The 21,264-nt window shown below is 38.6% G+C and overlaps 3 protein-coding genes across 3 annotated transcripts in view; 2 read left to right on the top strand and 1 right to left on the bottom strand.

Annotated features, from left to right (window-relative positions):
* Positions 1-21,264, top strand: part of LOC148103510 (cell adhesion molecule CEACAM2-like) — a 272,876-nt gene that overhangs the window by 152,442 nt on the left and 99,170 nt on the right. The window lies entirely within an intron of this gene.
* Positions 1,823-8,871, top strand: LOC148103514 (low affinity immunoglobulin gamma Fc region receptor III-like). The gene is made up of 7 exons (XM_087839488.1): positions 1,823-1,844; positions 2,880-3,143; positions 3,223-3,468; positions 3,555-3,734; positions 3,857-3,943; positions 7,332-7,418; positions 8,780-8,871. The coding sequence occupies exons 1-7, from the start codon at positions 1,823-1,825 to the stop codon at positions 8,818-8,820; spliced, it is 927 nt and encodes a 308-aa protein (XP_087695614.1). The 3' UTR covers positions 8,821-8,871.
* LOC148103513 (nuclear factor 7, brain-like) lies at positions 11,483-13,091 on the bottom strand. Its single transcript, XM_087838722.1, has 2 exons — positions 12,982-13,091; positions 11,483-12,891 (listed from the first exon to the last, which is right to left on the bottom strand). Exon 2 carries the CDS (start codon positions 12,872-12,874, stop codon positions 11,483-11,485), a length of 1,392 nt encoding a protein of 463 aa, XP_087694848.1. The 5' UTR covers positions 12,875-12,891; positions 12,982-13,091.

The following is a 21,264-nucleotide window of genomic DNA, read 5'->3' as shown; positions in this document are numbered from 1 at the left end:
CTACTTGGAGAAATTTAAGAGGCTTATCCCTCAAAACTGTAAATACAAAAAAGTTGCACAAAATAGTTTCCCACCACAGGAAATTTATTTTGAGTGTCTTCATAGTTTTATTTTTGAGATACAACAATTTTTATACACTGCAGGAAAAACGAAAAACAATCCTATGATGCAAATTTGCAAAAAAACAGCATATGCATCAAAATAAACTATTTCCAGCAGTGCAATATGAGTCCTAAGCATCCCAGAAACGACACAGAAAGTCATAAAGTCAAACATGACTTATAAAAACACCAGTATAGGCTTTCGAGGCCTACAAGTAAAAAACTACATTTTCCGCGAAAATGACGTCACTTCCGGTTTCGGGCAGGAAATGGCGGACACGCGATCGTTCGCGCTGGCGTCTGTTTCAATGTAGGAAGTGTTACAAACAGCTGATCGGATCGGCAAAGCGTGTTTCTGGAATATTATGTTTTTGTTGCTGCAAGTGCTTTTTATGCAGTTTTTGCAAAGTTATATGTGGAAGGAAACTGTGACCGAGGACAAGCTGATGGCACAAGATGTAAGTACAACTCCTCCGGTTTCATATGCAAAAAAAATTATTGCGCTAGCTTACGTGGTTGCAGAGCTACCGGGATTTAAAAATAGTTACGCAAAACAGAGCGTGCCCGCTCCGACCGGCTTTAAAGGGTTAAACGGCTTATAAACAGGAATTGCACTCCAGCACGTTACTTTAAATAAGTATCAACTTTACATGAATGTATGTAGTTCTCATATACTGATCTCACCTGACACACAGCAAAACAGCGGTTCTGTGTTACTGACGGCTTCCATTACAATGACTGGCCTTCGTTAGGTAAGGGATTACTTTGCCAGTCACTCATTTGTCTGAGCCGCCACTGCCACCTACTGGCGAAACTTAATATCACCCTAACACCACATGGGAGCAAATTTCACTCTGTTCAATGATGTAAACTATTGTAACGACAAAAGCAAAAGAAGGTGGCCAGGTTTAATTACACACTTACAAACTTAAAATATTCAGTCAACACAAGAGGTGTGGATGTTACTTTGTGACCAGATGCAACCTTTGTCCATATTTAATGTGATAGTAAGCATCATTAAGGGCACACAGTGAGATGAGGGAAATTTAACAAGAAGTATAAAAAGATCTAACAGCAAAGCTGTAAATCATCATAATTTCTTAAAATCCTAATAATAGAAAAAGCACAAAAACCCTGAGATCATGACCTCAGCAATTACAGCCACACTCTTTATAAACCACAGCCAAGCAAATGTCTCCATCTACTGGTGATGGCGTTAGAATGAATGCTTATTGTGCACATTTACAACTCGTAAACGTTACAGGCTCTAGTTTTTAAAGTGCAGTGTTCTGGGACTGCACAATACTTTTTCACATGCAGGTATTTCTGTCTGCTTGTATCCTGATCTTATTTAAACGTATGTTTACAGCAACGGGACAAATGGTAGCTGGGAAACGGTCCAAATATTAATTTTTTCTTCACATATTATTAAATATTACATAAATTTATAAGTATCACATCGTCTTCTATTGTCCTGTTAAACTTCTTCTTAGTCTGACCTTTAGTAAAGTGCTCCAATTTAAAATCCATACTGCAAACCACCCACACACAAGAAAACAAGTTGACAAGAAGAAAAGCTGAGACAACAAAAGCAACTTTCTGATGTTAGGAGGACACAGTGTGGCTTGACCTCGTTTCTATGAATCCGGTTAACATTTAACTGTACATGTACATTTTTCTGCTCTTTTTTTTCTTTCTTTTTATCGGTTTTAACAGGGGAAATGACGCCGAGGTTTCCACCAGGTTTGCTGGGGAGGAAGAGGGAGGGCTTAGATTGGTGCAACTGACAAAAATCAATAAAAGAAAACAAACTTGAAGTTAGTGCGAAGGACAATGGAGGAAACGTGTTTGCGCTGTCTGCTCTGTGAGTGAAATCTCTCAGTTTTAACAATGTTTATTTTGCTTGATTGTTTAAAGTCTTCTTTTTTGCTAAGTGATAACAGATGACAGACATTTCCACAGAAAAAAGGGAAATTTAAAAAAATGAGTTAACAGCGATATTACCTGGAAACTTTGTATAACTGATAGTAATTAGGCATTGAGTTGTGGATAGTTTGCAATGTTTGCATTGGTAACATCCAAAATCACAACAAAAATATATTTTGCTTACTAATAAATTTATTAATAAAGCATAAATACCATCACCGTCTAAGTAACACCACTGTCATTTCTATCTTTCTTCTAAAACAATGCTTGAGAGCCTGTTCGTGTCAGTAACACATACACCTGCATGAATATGAACTGCGTTCTGTGTTATGTTTTGTAAATACAATTTCTCAGTCATGTAGTTTTTTTCCCTGATTAGTTTCTTGAGTCGGTTGTTTTATTTTGAAATAAACCCGGAAATCAAATCCAAAGTTGCTAATCTAATATTTAACATTACCAACCACAGAAGCTCTAATGGTATGGAGATGAACTACAGCATCCACTGTTTTCTATTTTGCACAGCAGTAGAGACAAAATCAGCAGCGAGGCATATAGTACGACCTGGGTTTGTCATGTTTTTCTTCAGGGTTCTTGTGTTAAACTTATAACCATCTATTTGCAGCTGTGATCTCACTGCTGAGCTCTACAACACACCAAGGTCAGTAACCTTCTTTAACAGCATCTGTTAAATGCTCAGAATGAAGTTGTGTTATCAACACAAAAGAAATGTTTTTCTCTTCTCAGGAATTCAGTAACTGGTTAGATACTGTACACCACAGAATCAAATAACCTGCTCTTAATCTGTTGATATTTAGTTACAGTCACACAGAGTTTTCATTGTAACCCTCACAGCTCGTCTGACTGTGAGTCCCAGCAGCTCTCAGTTCTTTAAAAGAAACTTTGTGTCTCTGAGCTGTGAGGAGGACGACAGCTCTGCTGGATGGACGCTGAGGAGAAACACAAGCAAACCGAACATCACTCAGTGTGGAGATGGGTGGGGAAAACTAGCTGGTTCTTCCTGTGAAATCAGCAAACTATATGAATCAGACACTGGAGTTTACTGGTGTGAGTCCAGAGAGGGTCCCATCAGTAACATGGTTAACCTGACAGTCACTGGTAAGCTGAGTGTGTGGAGTTAGTGTTGATGAAGCTGTGTGTAAATGGATGAAATGCTGTAGTTTGTCTCTGTGTTGAGGTGGATCAGTGATCCTGCAGAGTCCTGTCCTCCCTGTGATGGAGGGAGATGACGTCACTCTGCTCTGTAAAACAAAGACCACTCCCTCCAACCTCCCAGCTGCTTTCTATAAAGATGGCTCCCTCATCAGGAAGCAGCCTACAGGTCACATGACCATCCAGCATGTTTCCAGGTCTGATGAAGGCCTCTACAAGTGTGACATCAGCGGTCATGGAGAGTCTCCATCCAGCTGGATCACTGTCACAGGTGACACACTCACCTGTCTGTGTTTCTGCAGCTTTCAACATTCACAATGTGACGACAACTTAATGACTGTGTTTGCTTTATTTTAGACAAACAAACCACCACACCTCCACCTACATCCACGCCTCCACCAGTTTCCATTATTACCTCTCCTCCTGATTCATTCTTGCTTCTCCCTGTGTTGTTGCCTGTTGGATCAGTGTGTGTTGTGGTTCTGCTGGTGTTAGTGGTTCTACTGGTGAGACAACGTGTTTGTAGGAAGTCTGCAGGTGAGACTCAGAAATATGACGTAGAGAGTTATGTAAACCATTTGTTACATGTTATCTACTAACAAGTATTCGTTAAGATCACTGTGCTAAATTAATTTGGTGTTCGTGTTGGTTTGTTTCAGTTGATTTGGAAAAAGTTGAAGATGGCCTCACATACAGTGATCTCAAAGAATTACATCACCAACAACAGTCAGTTAAACTCCACACAGGTAGCTTTTTATGTACTTTGTGTTTGTGTGTGTGTGTGTACAGTATATACTTGTATGCGACTTTAACATTTTATTCAAAAGGGAGTAATGGTTAAATCTTCAGCTGGGCTGAGACTATAGATTGTGTTTAAAATAGAGCAATGTGTAATGTCACACAACATTCTCTTCCATATACATCTTAAGGCGTTTTCAAGTGTCATTGTTACTGTTTTAGTCTTTGTTGTCTCGTTTGTTTGGAGCCAGAAGTAACTATATTTAGAAGAGAAGGTTTTGCTAATTTAGCAGCTAATGCTATCTAGCTTGGTTATTACGCTGCTAATACCTGCCAATTAGTCATAACCCATTTATTTGTCAGATAATTGGATTAAAAATGCTCCAACAGCATAAACAAGGGCCAGTTCAGTTATTTCAATTGGCTAAACGAAGGCAAGCAGACAGCTAGCAGTTGCCCCTCAGTCAAGCAGACCACACCCCTAATAGTACACGCTTTGATCCTTAATACAATTTTAAAAAGGAGAGCTAGTACATGTCAGGTGTTAAGAGTTATTGGTACCTTCTGGGAAAGTAATGCAGAAAAAAGGCTCAGGTTCAGGTTCAGAATCTGCGGCTGGTTCTGACAGACATTTCTTCCTGTTAAATGCAATTTTTTGCTTGCTCATAGGGGCTTTGAGCTTTTATGCTTTGCACCTTACATTAACATGCACCTTAAACTATTCACTTAAATCAGTTCAATTCTAAAAATGATCACACTATAGTTGTTCTGTGTTTGTAGATGACGATTGGTGAATTTTGTTCTCTTAATGCTGGTCTGTGTCTTTATTAGCTCAAAGTTGGTTTTAGGCAAGCAAGCAATTTATTTATATAGAACTTTCAGAACAACTCCCAGCTGAAAACAAAGAGCTGTACACCTGCATGCAGGTAAAAAAAAATAAAAATAAAAATAAAATGATAATTGGAATGACATTCAAAATAATACAATTAGCATATTAGATTAAAACAACAAAACCAGGGTCATACTGTGTCTAATGTGTTAACAGAGGTTAACAGCCTTTGATGTCTCTGCTCAGGTTTTACTGCAGGGCTGTTAAGAAAAGAGGAAAAATGTAGATGAACAGTTTGTACAAACAGTAAATTAAATCTTCTCATAGTACTTGTCACCTATATTCTAATTCAGAGTTTTAGTTTTATGTAGTTAATCATTTTATGGTTTGCGTGATATTCTGACCTTTTGACCAGATAACACATTTCCCTGTAGTTTTAACATGTGAATAGAGTAACCACAGTCCGTCAGTTCACATATAACCTTCTGTATCAGTTCTGTTTTTGTTTTTCACAGCAGTATCAATAGAAGAAATAAAACTGTTGAGGGTCTCAGTGTTTCACATGACTGTCATATGATAAAGAGAGTTTTTACAGGGCTCTATGCAATCCTATGCAAAACAAATTATAACCTTTCGAGGCAGACATTTGGGTAGTTTGCTAAGTTGCGTCTGAGCATAGCACAGACTTCAGGAAAAATGTCTTTTTTTTTTATACATAGGACAGGAACGCATTGGAGATGACTGGCCAGAATGTGCACATCAGCATCTCATACCAGCTTTAGACATGGCAGTGTAGCCCTCTTTGTTCCAACGTATTCTAGAGTCAAATGTGAGGCCGTTTGTCCAACAGCTAAACTCTCAAGTTTTTATGTAGTTCATTGGGTTGATATGTGTTGTAAATACTAGGATGCTGTTCGATTATCTGTGGTGGATCCTGTTTGCACTTTGCTCACGCGTTGCAGTATAGTTGGAGCTCCAGAAACCTGCAAAGCTGCTTAGCAGTGTGTTCACACTGATGTGTTTTGATAAAGCTGTTAATGGAGATAAAGAGATTAAATGACTCATCTGCAGCTCACAGTTGAATTCAACACTAACAGGAAGGTAAACTAGTTTAAATGGTGTCTGTTGTTATGTGCGTTATCTCTGCGGTAGAGTGTCACTTCCTGTTATAACACACAACAATTTAATAAAAAAACATAGATAACTTCTTATTGCATTGTATAATCTTCACATATTTCATCCAAAGCACACGCTCTGTTTATTAACTCGCTAATTTATATTTAAAGTTTTCACTCAATGTGTCTTTAGGGTTTAATAGCCTAGCTTAGCTATTAGCTGACTCGCTAGCAGCATGGCCTCTTCACCTGTCCCTCCTGCACTTTCCTGCTCATTGTGTCAGATGTTTAGTTACTTAGTACCAGTTTTTCCCCACTCGGCCACACCCACTGAGGGTCAAACTCTGGTAATTGGCAATTCTGTTCTGAGACATGTGAAGCTAGAGACGCCGGCAACCATAGTCAATTGTCTTCCAGGAGCCAGAGCAGGCGACATTGAGGGAAATTTAAAACTGCTGGCTAAGGGTAATTTCAGTAAAATCATAATTCACAATCAATATTGAATCGGTGTAACTTTGCCAAAACAATGTCGGACTCTGGTCTGACCTGGTCTTGTTAGGAGAGACGGCATCCATCCCACTTTGGATGGAGCAGCTCTCATTTCTAGAAATTTGGACAAATTTATTAAACCTCCCAAAATATGACTATCCAGAGTTGGGATCAGATGTGTGTCAGCTACCAAACAGACAAAAAACAAACTAAAACTGTATCCATGAAGCCAGATAACACAAACCAATTAGTTAAACTGCAGGAATAAAGACATAAAAACCTGGATGAACTCTAATTCTCTGCTTCTAAATTCAGATAAAATTGATGTTATTGTACTTGGCCCTGAAAATCTTAGAAATATGGTATCTATCTAAATGGACTGTCTCAGAGTGACCTTGAGAAACTAGCTTCTGCATTTATTACTTCTCAGCTGGACTACTTTACCTTAAATCAGCAACTACTGGATGATCAATATTTATACAAAACTTTAATGGCTCTTTATTAATTACACAACATGCCAGTAAAGCTCTACGTGAAAATCAGTGAAATTCTAATTCTGTATCGCCAAGTATCCTCTAAAACATGTTCAGGTGAAACAACAAGAGAAGGAAGTAACTGCTGCAGTTGAAAGCATTAAAGTTTAAAACATACCAAACCAGTAGTGTACTACAAAAGGTGACTTCTCATCACACTGTTGATGATATTGTGTACATGGTGTGACAAAGTGGGGGTGTCTTTGTGGGATTTCAACTGGACTTAATGCCAAAAGTCAAAATGTCACTGGGGTGTTTTGAGTGAAACAGGAAATCCAGCCACAGAGGTTCTGAAACCCCCAACGGTCTCTAAGAACTATTTTTATATAGGAAATCATAACTCTTTCTTTAACATGCACCCTGCATACTGACAATATTTTTATAAGCTTTACTACTTGCACTGATGACCTGTGTGTGTTTTGTTGTGCAGGGAGTGATTCAGCTGTAGTCTACACAGCAGTGAGAACTGAAGACATCAATTATGAACAAACAGAAATGCGATCAAACAGATCTGGAGGTAAACATGCTCTTTGTTCAGTACAAAGAAAACAAGGCTACTTCCTGAAAAGTTTTCCCTTTGTAAAATATAAAGTGTGTAAGCAGCATGAGCCAGGAAAGCATGACGAAGCAAAGCCCTCTCGTTCAAATAGACACAGTAAAAGTCAATAGATTTCACCAGCAGTGAAAAATGTACTTACATCTGTTACTAGTCTAAAAGTATCACTAACAATTTTTGGCCTCCTCCATCATCGGTAAAGGTCAATGGAAATCAACAGAATTATCAAGATGAAAGTTATGATGGTTCCCACAGATATCTGATCCTGTTCATGCTCGCCATTATCACCGTCTAAAACAGCAACGCAGACCAGAAGTGATGTCACAGCTGTTGGTGCACCACGAGCTTTGATGTTGTTTCGGCTTCTCTGTGACCTCTCGAATCTTTTTTTTAGCTTGTTGACAGCGTGGTGCACCTGGGTTGAAGACACGAGTACAGTATTATATCAGTGTTTTTAATCATATCAGTGGAGAGATTATACTGAGGACAAGACGGAGAAGATGAGACATTCTCAAGTCTCCACGATTTCATTTGACTTCTTTAACTCCTATGCTACATTTTTATTTTATTTTATTTATTTTTTCCTAATGGCAGTGTTGTTCAGGAGATGACTGCAGTGTGTCTAGCAGACGTTGAGCTGTGGTGTCACACTTGCCGCATGACATAACCCATTCCTCACGTTGGTTGTGATAAGGATTTATGAGTCCTACGTTAACCTTCAGTGTGAGCACAGGAAGTGGTGTGAAGAACTGAGACTGCCATGAGGGAGGCCACTGCCTTCCTGTTTGTTGCTGCTTCTTTTTGATCAGCTGCTGAAGAACCTTTTGAGCGGCTCAGATAAACGTCTTTTCAGATTCTTTAATATCTTTTGATTTTGACTCCACAAAGAAAATAAGAGACGAGAACATGTTACCTTTTAGAAACAACCCTTTTGCTTTTAGTGTATGAGTGCAGCTCAGCGATGTGTCACACACTAACCGCTCTGCTGACACTCTCCTTTGACATAAACTACTGCACCAGCAACTTCCTGCTGGGTTTCTTTTGCATCAAAACCTTATTTCTGACAGCCTGGCTGCAACACTTTTAGCTAAAGTGGTTGTGGATTTAAGTCAATAGTGTAGTCAAATTTCAGAATTACAAGAGTTTGAACCCACTGAGAAATGTTTCCTTAATGAAAATGTTTTTTGGATAGGTTCATATGTTATTTTCACTGTGATTGATTTGATACAATTCTGTCAATTTGCTTCATATAAATATAACAGACGGGCTTCGTTTTATACTTTTCTCATGTTGTTTGAACTGTGTGTATTTTGTGTTTTCAGACTTTGTACAAGAGCCAGATGTTTACTCCTTACTGAAGTAACCCACCAGTCCAACCACTGGAACCAGCTGCTGGTCTCAAACGTTTTAGAAATCATTATTTTGTATGTTCAAAAGCATGTTGTCCTCAACCTGCTCTTAACTGTCTTACGATGGCCATATTGGCAATATCTCTTCCATAATATAGAAATGATACTATGTATTTTATAAATAATGCATAATGCACTGTCTTTAATATTTTTACTGTTTCCTGTTATATTTTATTTCCAAGTGTACGACTCTGTTGTCGTCTGCTTTCTTGCAGGAACAATGAAGTTTGTTCTCACTTCTTGTTCTTCTCGTGAGGTTCTTTGGGTTTCAGAAAGAGCGCTGAGGGCTGGGGACAAATGTGAAATGTGGCAACAAACACAAATAAACCCAAAGCCGCAGACTAGACGCAGCAGGAACATCACTCAGGGGCTTAAAACTTTGCAGGAAAGCTTCAGATAATTTATTTCAGTTGCTGTTTGAACGAATGATGTTCCTCCATCAGGTGATGGTTTTACCTCCATGGTTCAGGCTGTGTTGATGTCCTCATAATGAAATGAGGACATGTTTGACATTTGTCCTCATTAAGTCAGAGATGAGTTGGAGACATTTAACATCTCATTATTTTTACAAAGTTATTGAGTTAAATTGTAAGTGGGATGTCTCAGTGTCATCTGCATATTAGTTACAATTCCAATTGTAATAGAAACACTCTGTATGGACTTGATCAGGTAAACTAAAGCTCCAATAATGAGCTCAGCCTCTTCCTCATCAACAGGATTCACATCATGGGTTTATACGCTACTTCATGACGTTCCAGGGTATATGTGGAAACAAAAAAAAAATATAAAAAAATTAATGACTAAAAATGAATATTTTACCCAAACATTAATTTGCTGTTTCGTGCAGACAAATGTAGACAAACTCGGGCTTTTCACAGATTTTATTCTAAACTTATTTGAGTCATTAGTTTGGATCCACATGGTTCCTCAGTTCTGTCAGTAGTTCTAAATTTGAACTCCTTTTTGGTTCAGTCAAACATTATTTCTACTAAAGTCAATTCTGCCAAACAAATGCTCACACAAGTTGTGTTTCAGGGGTTTTTAAGTGATGATTTTTCCCCAGTTTTCCCACAGTTTGATAAAATCTTCCTGTTCTGTTTTCCACCTTTCTGTCTATAAACAGGAACGAAGCTGATTTTGTGTAAAAAACTTCATCATAATCTTTCACGTCCCTTCATCTATTCAAAAGGAATAGATATGGTTCAGTATACAGTAAGGTGTTTATAAGCTCTCACACATAATCTAAAAAATCAGAAGACAGAAAGATGTGGATTGTTTCTCCTAAATTATCTGATATGATCATGAATCACCAACCATAATCTTCTTACCGTGCTTTAATAGAAACACAGTCTGGTGCTGCCATCTACTGACTCAGAAGTGCTCAAACAGCTGCGCTTTTTCACCCTGATTCATTTCCATCTCTTAGAATGACCATAACTCACATGCTGTACTTAGTGTTTTACTTAATATGACCACAAACCTGCCAATAAAGTCACCCATAGTGCTCAGGTCACTGATGCTTCTATAGAACTGCAAGTCTGACCATAGTAGCAGGTGTATGATGGTTCTTCAGGTCTCATCCACCAATCAGACCAGAGTACATTCACTTGTTAATGTTTGACTGTGTTATTGCCTTTACTTTATTCATGAGCCCAGACACATATTATACATCACTTAATTTTAATGATTAATTGTCAGAATTGCAGTGACATTGTACACAGAAACATAACTAAATCTAGTTGGACCAACTGTGACTTACTTAACAGTATAGCTATAGATGTGAAATTATGTGAGTTAACAACATGAGATGGCAACATAAGATTTTATAACTTATGCCATAGTTGTATCTACTAGGAGGCTGATGGGTATAACTGGCTGCTGCCATTATTTTACTCCCATTCTTCAAAAACCTAACAAATATTCTTTAGAGCAGCCCTTGTTTACTTAAACACCTGCCTCCTAACGTGTCTTCATTATTTTTCTAGTAATCTTTGAGAAAAAGCCTCCTAGTGAAAACAGTGTGTCTAATGTATAGATATGAGTGAGGCCCAGAGATTTAAGACACTCAAGTTCATTTAGAATATCAAAGGAGGGGTGGCTGATTAGCTGGTGGCACATCAGAGGATCTCTAGAGCGGATAACAGGCACTGATTCCCTTAAATGGATCAGAAAATTGAGCTGGTAGCTGTTGAGATGGGACGCCTTAAAAACATTCTCCTGTTTAAGATAAGGGCACAATTAAAAGATTATTATTTTTTTGGATCTTTATTTTAGAAAAGTTACTTATGTTTTCTTCTAGACTTTTTTTTGTTTTGTTTTTTGGGTGTGCCCACCGTGACGTATCCTACCAATAATGTAATGAATACCACAATGACTGTAGACATTTTAGTTCAGACATGAATTGTAAGACATTTGTAATGATCTGAAATATGATAGAATTTCAAATCAAGTTTTGGGAGTCACTGAGAAACAGTGAAATGATTGTGAAAGGGTAGACAGCAGAAACTGAAATGGTGAGAACCAAGACAAACAAAGAGCTTTGGAACAGCGAGGCAGCAGGAGGACAGCTGCTGTTTAAAAGGTTCAATTCACTAACAGCAAGCATTAGAAATATATTCACCCTGAACTTATCTGCTCCACTGACACTTTCAAAGGCAACACCTTCAATTTATCATCCAGAGTGCCAATATAAGGAAACATCTTATGAGTAAAAGTGTGTGTGAAGGTGTGTATGTGTGTGTTAGTATCAGGATCAGAGAACGACAGCTTTCCTCTGTTCCAGTCCAGATTCACTCTGATCCTCTGGAACTTCTTCTTTTCTGAGAGAACAGTGGATGGAGCTGATGGTGACAGTGCTGAGTATTCACCTGAATTGAACCTTATTCTCCATAATCCAGACAGTGTGGTTCCTTTCCTCTCATCAGACTCTGCTAACACGCCCAGTCCCCAGTATGTATTGTCTCCAACCTCAACATCCCAGCTGTGAGTCCCTGAGTTAAAGCCCTCAGAGCCCAGGACAGACCAGAAAAAATCAAACCTCTCTTGATTATCAGGAAGATTCTGCCTTTCTCCTCCTCTCACACTGGTCAGATCTTCAGACAGGATGAGTTGTGGATGAGCAGTGTTTGGATCTAGAATGAGAGGAGTGTAGGAGACCATGTCCTTCATGTTGTTCCAGATGTTGAAGGTCAGGTTGCCCAGGTGTTTGGCCTGGTCTATCAGAGCTCCTGAGGGCAGCTGTGGATCATCCAGCAGGGGGCAGCGCTGGACTCTTTCCACTGCAGCCTTGTAGTTGTGCAGGAATGAGACGTCTTCAGTTCTCAGCTCCTCCTCTGTGGCTCTGACTGTGTCTGAAAGAGCTGCTATCTCTCTGCTCAGAGCCTCCATCTTCTCCTTCATCATCCCACTCTTCTGCTCCTCTTCCTCCCTCAGTGCAGCCAGCCTGGCCTCCTCTTCCTCCGCTAGAAACTCGTGAAGCTTCTTAAACTGCTCCTTAATCTGCCTCTCTGTGTGTCGGGCCTGGATCTTAATGTGTTCTGCTGTTTGATCAAACTTCACTTGAACTTCTTCACAAATCTTTAACTTCTTCTTTAAGGGCTCCAGAGTTTCCTGAAGTTCCTTCTTGTGTTGTTGTGCAGCCTCATCGATGGGTCTGAATCTGTGGTTGGTGTGTTTTTCTGAGTCTCTGCAGACGACACACACTGGCTGCTGATGCTCCAGACAGAAGAGTTTGAGTTTCTCAGAGTGCAGACTGCAGAGAGACTTTGACACTGTTTGATCTCTCTCCTGTAAGAACAACTCACACAGATTCTTTAAAGCCAGATTTAATGTTGGTTCATCCCTTGAAGATCTTCTCTTACAAACTGGACACTCGTGTGTTGGTCTCTCTCTCCACCATCTCTTCAGACAGTCTTTACAGAAGCTGTGGCTACATGACAGAAGAACAGGATCTGTAAAGACCTCCTGACACACTGGACAGCAGAGATCCTCCTCTGATCTGGAAGCCATTGAGTTTGTGAGTGATGCTGAAAACAGTAGAAGTACAGTTAGTCCTGGCGCCCCTCCCTCCTCTACTACCTTCATTGAGACTTCTTTTGGATTTTGTTCATACTCACATTCAGTGTGTGGAGCGTCAGCAGCAGTGTTGGAGTTTTCCACTTTTTTCCCTGTAGCTGGACTTTCTCAGTGGAAGCTGCTAGTTCAGTCTGATTGTCTGTGCATCTCTGTTTACTACGGAACAATAACATCCTGGTTCCTGGTTTGTCTCACATGAGTCATGAGGCGTGGTCATGTAAGATGTATCACAGCACGGCTCGAAGGCTTTTCTGTTATCATGTGTCAGGGCAGGAAAACTCACAGATCTTAGAAAAGTGTTGCAATAGTTTTACATTAAAATGTTAATGTTTTTTTGTGTTATTTATCAGGTTCAGTAGAAATGGGTGTGTAATGCAGTGACACAAACACAGGTGATTTTAACTGTTGACCGGCAAAAACAGCCATCAACCTGTTGGCTGATGTGTGCAAGAATCACTCACCAGGAATTGTTACAAAAGGGGCTACTCCCTGGTCTCTAAGAGGCTAGATAGCCGTGTTCAAAGGAACCAGTATTAAACCACTACATCAGTTTTATTGAAAATGGCTTTACTGATTCAAAGCTTTGAGTCAGTGACAGAATAAGAGACAGCAAAACAATGTCTCAACAATTGGTGTGTGTGAATAAACTAGGGTTTATTCACACAAACCCTAGTTACCGGGTAACTAGGGTTTGTGTGAATAATGTTAATACAACTTTGGTAGGCTGGATTGACTGTTTAATTGATTTTGTGAAGATATGCAATGTAGTTTGAAGACAGTCTACTTGCAGAAACAGGATGTGCTGAGACGGTAGGGTGTGCTTGTGTAAATAGGGCAGGGTTTGATTAAGTACCATGATTATGTATTTAGCTTATTTTAAGTACACATTGCAGTGTGTGTTTGAATTACTCTTATTTATGTGCACTTTGCTGTAACTGTCTATGTAAAGTTACAAGCAGATCATTGTTTGAAAGATATAAATCTAAAACAAAACTGAGTACATGGTTATTAAAATAAATACATAAATAAAATGCATACTATTTTTATAACTGTTCTGTCTCCATAACTTTTGTACACTAATAATTACAGAAACTCATCCTGCTGCTCAGCTTCTGATAGAACAGAAGTGAACAGTCCTTTATTATTATTGTACATGTACAACAGAATATAGGTGCGCCACACCCAAAATATATAAATAGTAGACATTTGGAATAAATAACAAAAAGGATTAATATATATATACAAAACAAGTTGTTTGAGTCAAGGAGGCCATTTACGTGAAAAGGGAAAGACCATCTCTGAATCGAGGAGGGGGCCCAAGGGTACATCTTTCATCATCTTACAATGCTGTGAAAAATGCCATCCCCCAACTCATTATCTTATACCATATCCATTTTTGGCTTCTATAAGCTGTTAAACCTTGAGATTTTAAGCTATATCCATGCAGTGGGTAATTTTGCAAGACCATGCATGTGGGGTTAGGTTCTTGGTAATTCCTTAATTCCCCATAGGTGTGAATGTGAGTGCGAATAATTGTCCGTTTCTCTGTGTTAGCCCTGCAACAGACCTGTCTAGAGATTACCCGTCTTCTCACCCTATGGGATGTCCTTTGGCCCCCCGTGACCCTGCCAAGGATAAGTGGAAGAGCATGGATGGTTTCTTGAAATGATTTCCTTAATAAAGATGTTAAAGGTTTGTGAAGAAGTTCAAGTAAAGTAAACTTTGACATTGGTAGGTCAAGGTCAAATGCATGTATCCTCCCAAGTGTCATGTTATTTTGAAGTTTGAACACAAGAAAATTTGAACAAATAAACAAAATATATCAAAATAAAAAAGCCAGATAGTTCCAGAAACTTCCTTTAATTTTCACTTTCAGTTAAACACAATTATGGAGGCTTTATTGTATTGTAGGATGGCTTTAGTGTACATGTTGATGCTCTCTGCAAACTTCCCCTTTTCACGCAGGTTGCTACCAAAGCTAATGTAGTGGTATAGATTTGATGAGAGCAAATCTCTCTGTCTGAGTTTCTGCCTTGCTGTGTCCAGATCAGTTTTCAGTCTACTTTTTAGCTCTTCAGTAGAATCTTTTGCACTGAAGCTTGTGAGTAGCAGCATACCCCAAAACTCATTCAGAGCAGACAAATCTGAAGCCTCTGGTTTGTTGTTACTGTTTTTGTACACATCATCTAGTACATCCAGATAATCACTGAAGAGCTCTTCTTTCTTCTTCATGTCTGGGATCTGAAACTCCAAGTAGCTTGATAGTTCATTAGCCACTGAGCTGTCTCTGACCTTTTTAGTTATCTTTATGTCTTGCTGTGATGGTTCAGTCAAAATATCCTTTAGTGTTGGTGACATTTCTGCAGATGCTTTATTACTGTTGCTTTGTTGATATGACCTTAACTGCATTGCAAACAAATGTTGTTTAAGTGGAGTCGCATCTGTTAGATTTCTAAGTAACGAGTGAAGTTTCCTTGTTAAAAGCAGTAACTGAATTGGCTCTGCTAGATGACTCAAACAGACAATGAGCTGAGCAGATCCTGGTGATCCTTGTGTGGCAGTTTGACCGAATGCCTGCGCCTCTACACGAGCATTCTTGGGCAGGAAGGTCTGCACAACAAACAAACCTCCAGCTTCCCTTACTGCGTCAGAAACCTGAAGGTCTGTTCCACGGCCTGCGAGATTTGTCGCTATGATGACTTCTCCTGCTTTAAACTCCTTGGAAATGATCACACTGTTGTCCATATTGTTGTTTACGTAAAGTCTTTTGTTCTGGACTCTGTCTCCTAGCTCATGATCCATCATCTTTGCTCGTTTGATGGTCTCACAGATGGTGAGCACAGCTCTAGGATCCCTGTATGATGTAGGTCTGGTTTGTACAATGACAACATCACAGAGTTTATCAATCCATTTTTTTTAATCTTCTACAACAACACCTTCAATCTCAAACAGCTTTCTACGTTTGAATGAGTCAAAGGAGATTGCAAAGAAAAGCGTCTGGACTTCTTTAAGTTACTTAAAGACGTTTCACCTCTCATCCGAGAAGCTTCTTCAGTTCTAAGGTCAAATGGTGGGGAGTCCCAGATTTAAACCTAGTGGGAGTTTCCCCCCACAGAGGGACAAAAGGACCCCCTGATGATCCTCTAATCGCCTGACCCAAGGTGTGAAACTGGGTGTGGGTCCCAATCAGCCAGAGTTTCGGGTGAGCTCATTGTGAAACCTGGCCCCACCTTATCATGTGATTTCCTGAGGTCAGATGGCCCAGGATGTGAGTGGGCATCAAGACGTCTGGGGAGGGATCTCAAAACTGGATTATAGATGGCAGAGAGTTGGTGTCGTAAACCACTGCCTCTGTTCAAAGATGGTCGCTCACAGTGGACATAGATGCTTCTTTCACTCCTCTTTCAAACCATCTGTCCTCTCTGTCCAAAATGTGAACATTGGCATCCTCGAAAGAGTGACCTTTGACCTTAAGATGCAGATGGACAGCTGAGTCTTGTCCTGTGGAGGTGGCTCTTCTGTGTTGTGCCATGCGCTTGTGAAGTGGCTGTTTGGTCTCTCCAATGTAGAGGTCTGGGCATTCCTTGCTACACTGTACAGCATACACCACATTGTTAAGTTTGTGTTTTGGAGTTTTGTCTTTCGGGTGAACCAGCTTGTGTTTGACACCAGTTTTGTTTGATTCCATTAATGTGGGGGGCTGGTTGACCTCTGATGACCTCTAGAAATTTTCTTGAATATCTTTAAAATGATAGCAGCACAAACGAATTTTTTTGCAGCACAAACGTTTGATACCACTTTTGTTGGATTTGAAGAAGGTGGGGAGGCCAACTTGACTCACATCTCTCATATTCATTTCTTCAGAACAGAAACTAAATGCCTCTCACTTTCAATGTCAGATAAATAATTTATGTCATTGAATAAATATATTGATGAATATATAAAATCTCCAGAGGTATTAGTGTTTTACACACACACACACACACGCATATACATATACGTGTGTATCTAGAGAGCAAGAGAGGTGTGTGTGGGTGTGTGTATGTGTGTGTGGATGGGGAGGGAGATTCTCAACAGTTAGCTTACAACAGGAATATCAAGAAGTGCAAGCTTTTTTTTCTTCCACATGAGCCCCAGGCATAAAGCAAGCATGAAACAGAATCCCTGTACAAAGCTGTACAGCTTGTGTTGAGAAACACACACAAAATGACAAACACCCGCCTTTATTCCGAGATGGTCTTTCCCTTTTCACGTAAATGGCCTCCTTGACTCCGCAGTCAAACCAGCGTTTCTCCCTCTCCAGGATGTGTAAATGTTCATCAGTGAAAGGGAAAAAGTACTTATTTATATTTAATAAAACTCATATCACGTGACTTTCAGTTCTTTGAAACAAATGACATGTGAAGGACTTCTGGCCTGCAGTCGGCCACCAGAGAGTCTTCATCGCCTGGGTTGTAGTCCCAAAAAAGTCCAAGCCACATATTTGTATGTCTAATAAAAAAGTAGTAGTATTTGGATCATTTACTTATCAGTAGCACGAAAATATATTCAAAGAACCTGAAGTAAAAGTACTTATGGGTGCTCAGTACACTATCTTTGAGTAATTTTGACAAATAACAAATCAAGATGTAGCTGCAGGTGAAAATCTTTTGCCTCATGGTCTTAAATCACTTTAACGTCAGACCATGAATTTGTGTGACAGTAAATTAAAAATCTTTTGTTGAATCAAAATGATTTTTATGGGATCTGTGAATGAAATAATTTGGAAATAATTATTTTAAAATACTTTAAAATAAAAAAAAAAAATAAGATGATCTTTTTTATTCTATCTTCTGTAGACCCACATAAACAGAATCCACCGTCACCTTGTTAAACAGCAAAGTACAGCACAACACTCACTTTGCTTGTTTCTTTATGAAACCCATTTTATTTAAGGATTTTATTTTATTTTTTAAAATAAAATAAAATCCTTTATTATTATTTTTGATTATATTAATAAAGGCAAAAATATTATGTATGCCTTATACAGCTTCTTACTGTGAAAGATGATAGAAGAGACTCTCAAGCTTCACTACAGAATTTCTGAATAAAACGGGCTCTTCAGATGTGCTATCTACTGTACAATGTAAAGCGCCTTGAGGCGACTTTTGTTGTGATTTGGCGCTATATAAATAAAATTGAATTGAATTGAATTCATTTCTGAATGATTTTTGTTCTAACGTTTGTTCTGCTCTTTTACTATTTAACCTGTTATGTTGGTTTCCAGGAACACCAATTATGCTCCTGGGTTAATTTGACCCGGGGCAAATTTACTTATCCAAAAGTGTCAGAAACACTGGCATTGATTATTTTACAATTTTATTTTATAATTTTGATTTTTTTTTTTCATTTTCTGTAGTGATGCAGATGACATCTCTTCTGACATCTCTTCTGTTGTGGGTCAATCTGACCCGCAACATAACAAACCCAGAGAGTTGACTGACGGGAGCAGTTGTGAGAATGGTGCATGTACTAATGGAAAATTTAAGAGACACATGCAACAACTTGTCATCTCTTACACAGAGGCCCAGTAAAAACTTGTTTGGTGAAATGCGATTTAACTAATTGACTCAGTTCCTCAGAAAGTACCAGAAGGTGCCTCAGGTGTTTCACATTTCAACATATCCCAGATCCTGAACAGGACCAAACATGTCTAACTGTGGACTTTGGGTGGAAACTTTGGTGCCAGAGACAGTCCACAGAGGCACAGGGAGAACACACTGATTGATTCAAATGCTGGCAGCAGTTCCACTTCATTTAAACAACTTTATTGATCTTTTATTAGTGACAATATTAGAAAACAAATACACTGAGTACATCAAAATCAAAACATTACTTAACATTAATTACTTGAAACCTTATATTCTTATTTATACTTTAGAATTTGCCCTTTTCTTGGACCTTGTTCTCACATTACAGAAAATAAAACACAGACCTAGAAAGTAAAACAGTAAACACACAGACTGTTTAACAACACAAAACTCAAACAGACCCGAGCAGAGCACAGAAGGAAGACACAGGTAGGGATAATAAACACGACAAGCAAACCCAAAGAACTAATACAAAATCAGAATAAACTAGAAAATAATAATAATAAACTCAAAGCCCTGGGTCACCGACCCATGACAATATCAACAGTTTTATATCTAAACTTCAACAAAAACAACCAAAGAAAATAATAAATCAAAAACATTAAATTGACAGAATAAAAAAAGTTTCAGTGAATGTGAGTGTGAATGGTTGTCTGTGTCTATGTATTATCCCTGTGACAGAATGACACCTGTCCATAAGACACCTCGGATAGGATCCAGCTAGGGCTGGGTATAGTCACTGATTTCTAGAATTGATTCGATTCGATTTGATTCAATTCGATTTGTATCTGAGAATTTTTTGCCTCAGACAGTGTTGCGAAATCAGTTTCACCAAACACAGTTTTGTAGAAGCGACCCCATCATGAAACCCCTAAGGTGTGCTGGAGACTGGGTTTGTGTGCGTATGCACGAGCACGTGAGTGCTTGTGTGTGCGCGTACCCGTGTGTATGTGTGTGCACGTGAGTGAGTGTGCATGTAGGTGTGGGTGTGTCGTAACAGTCAAAGCACTGTGTGTGTGTCTCTGTGTATGTGACTTCCTGCCGTTCATAAAAGTAATCTCCTCACCCAAGCTACATCAAATTCCTCTACAGAACATAGAAAACAGAGTTAAAATATTACAAACACTGAACAAACCCCCACTCTGCATCCTCTGGGTCATTGGCCTCTTGCTGTCTTACATTTACATTTAAGGTGGAGAGTCTCCTGCAAACCTACTTCTAAGTTATAACAATTATGAGTTTTTATTAAAGGTATCAGCATCAGCAACCCCCAACTGTTCCTGTCTCCTTTTATGACAGCAGACCCCCAGTGTCAATAAATTCTTTTCTCTCTAAACAATTACACACACTCTCAGGCCTACAGCTAAGCAGAAATTGGGTTTTCTTTTAGGAAATAAGTAAAAGGAAAAAAAAAAACAGCGGCAGACAGCACTGTAAACAACGGCAGTCTTGTACTTAACAGTACTTACCACGATAAAATCACACTTCATGCACACTTCTCATTCTCTCTCTCTCTCTCTCACACACACACACAGAGTATACTTCAAGAACAGTTTCCCATCTAAAATCTGAATTATTCATTTGTTTATTATGCATAGTCTACTGGCTTCTGAACAAATGTAAACTATTTTTTAAAATTAAACAAATTTGCAAAATGCTCAACTGTGTCTCTTATAAAACTTAACTAACTTAACTTTGCTCTGCTTCACTTCAGCAGCATCAGGTAATATTCATATGTTGATTAATGGTTTTCCTTCATTTTTGATCTACTGCATAATATTTTTTTTATAAAATCTCAGGCCAGGAAAATCACCTTAATGTTTTTCCTGTGTTTTATTCTTAGTTACTTTGACACAAAGGCATCTGCTGTGATTCTTACACCTTTGATAAAGTCTCGCAAGTGTCAGCTTTCTTTTTATAGATATAAAAATATGGAAATATATGCATGATCTGAACAAGAAGTTGTTCGGACATGAAGAGAATATTGCGAAAGGCCCACTCAAAGCCAAGTGCATAGCAACCATAACAATGCATGTATTTGTATCTAAAAAATCACAAAGATGAAACTGAAAACTTAAAGAGGGATAGGATGAAAATGGTAACAGATATGAAAAATTTGAATTATACATGAATAGCCCAATACTTTGAGAACATTTTAAAGTTTGAATGGTTGTTCTGTCTATGTCTGCATTTAAATCCAAACTCTGAATAAGCCTAGTCGCCCATGACAAGCTCAACTAATAGCAAAGTAATTATGATTTGTTATCCTTGTGTGAAGCACTTTGTGATCTTTTATCTAGAAAGTACTATATAAAAAATGTTACTTTAAGATTAAAAAATAATAATTTGCAGAACCCCTTGTGGGAATACATGACTTTATATGATGGAAGTATATCAAACTCAACCAAATGAAAACCCACAGTTAAAATTTTATCATTTTCCAGAAATCACTAAGACACAGTGACACAGCACATTGTCAGGCTGTAAGATTAAATATTTTCAGTAAACGTGAGAGTGGAAACATCAATGTGTTGCTGTTTTCATGTTATCTATAAACAAGATGAAAATGAAAGTAACCTGTGATCAAGGGGAAGTCCTAGAAGTCATGTGTTCTGCTAAATTGAAAGTAAAAACGGATTTGGAAGACTTTAAAACTGTAGATAGGTTCACATTCTGGCATTGGGTGGCAGGCTT

The sequence above is a fragment of the Neolamprologus brichardi genome, chromosome 3, assembly GCF_056152115.1.
Source record: "Neolamprologus brichardi isolate AB-2024 chromosome 3, ASM5615211v1, whole genome shotgun sequence".
Lineage (NCBI taxonomy): Eukaryota > Metazoa > Chordata > Actinopteri > Cichliformes > Cichlidae > Neolamprologus > Neolamprologus brichardi.
The sequence above is the reverse complement of the archived record's forward strand: the minus strand, read 5'-3'. Positions and strand labels throughout refer to the sequence as shown.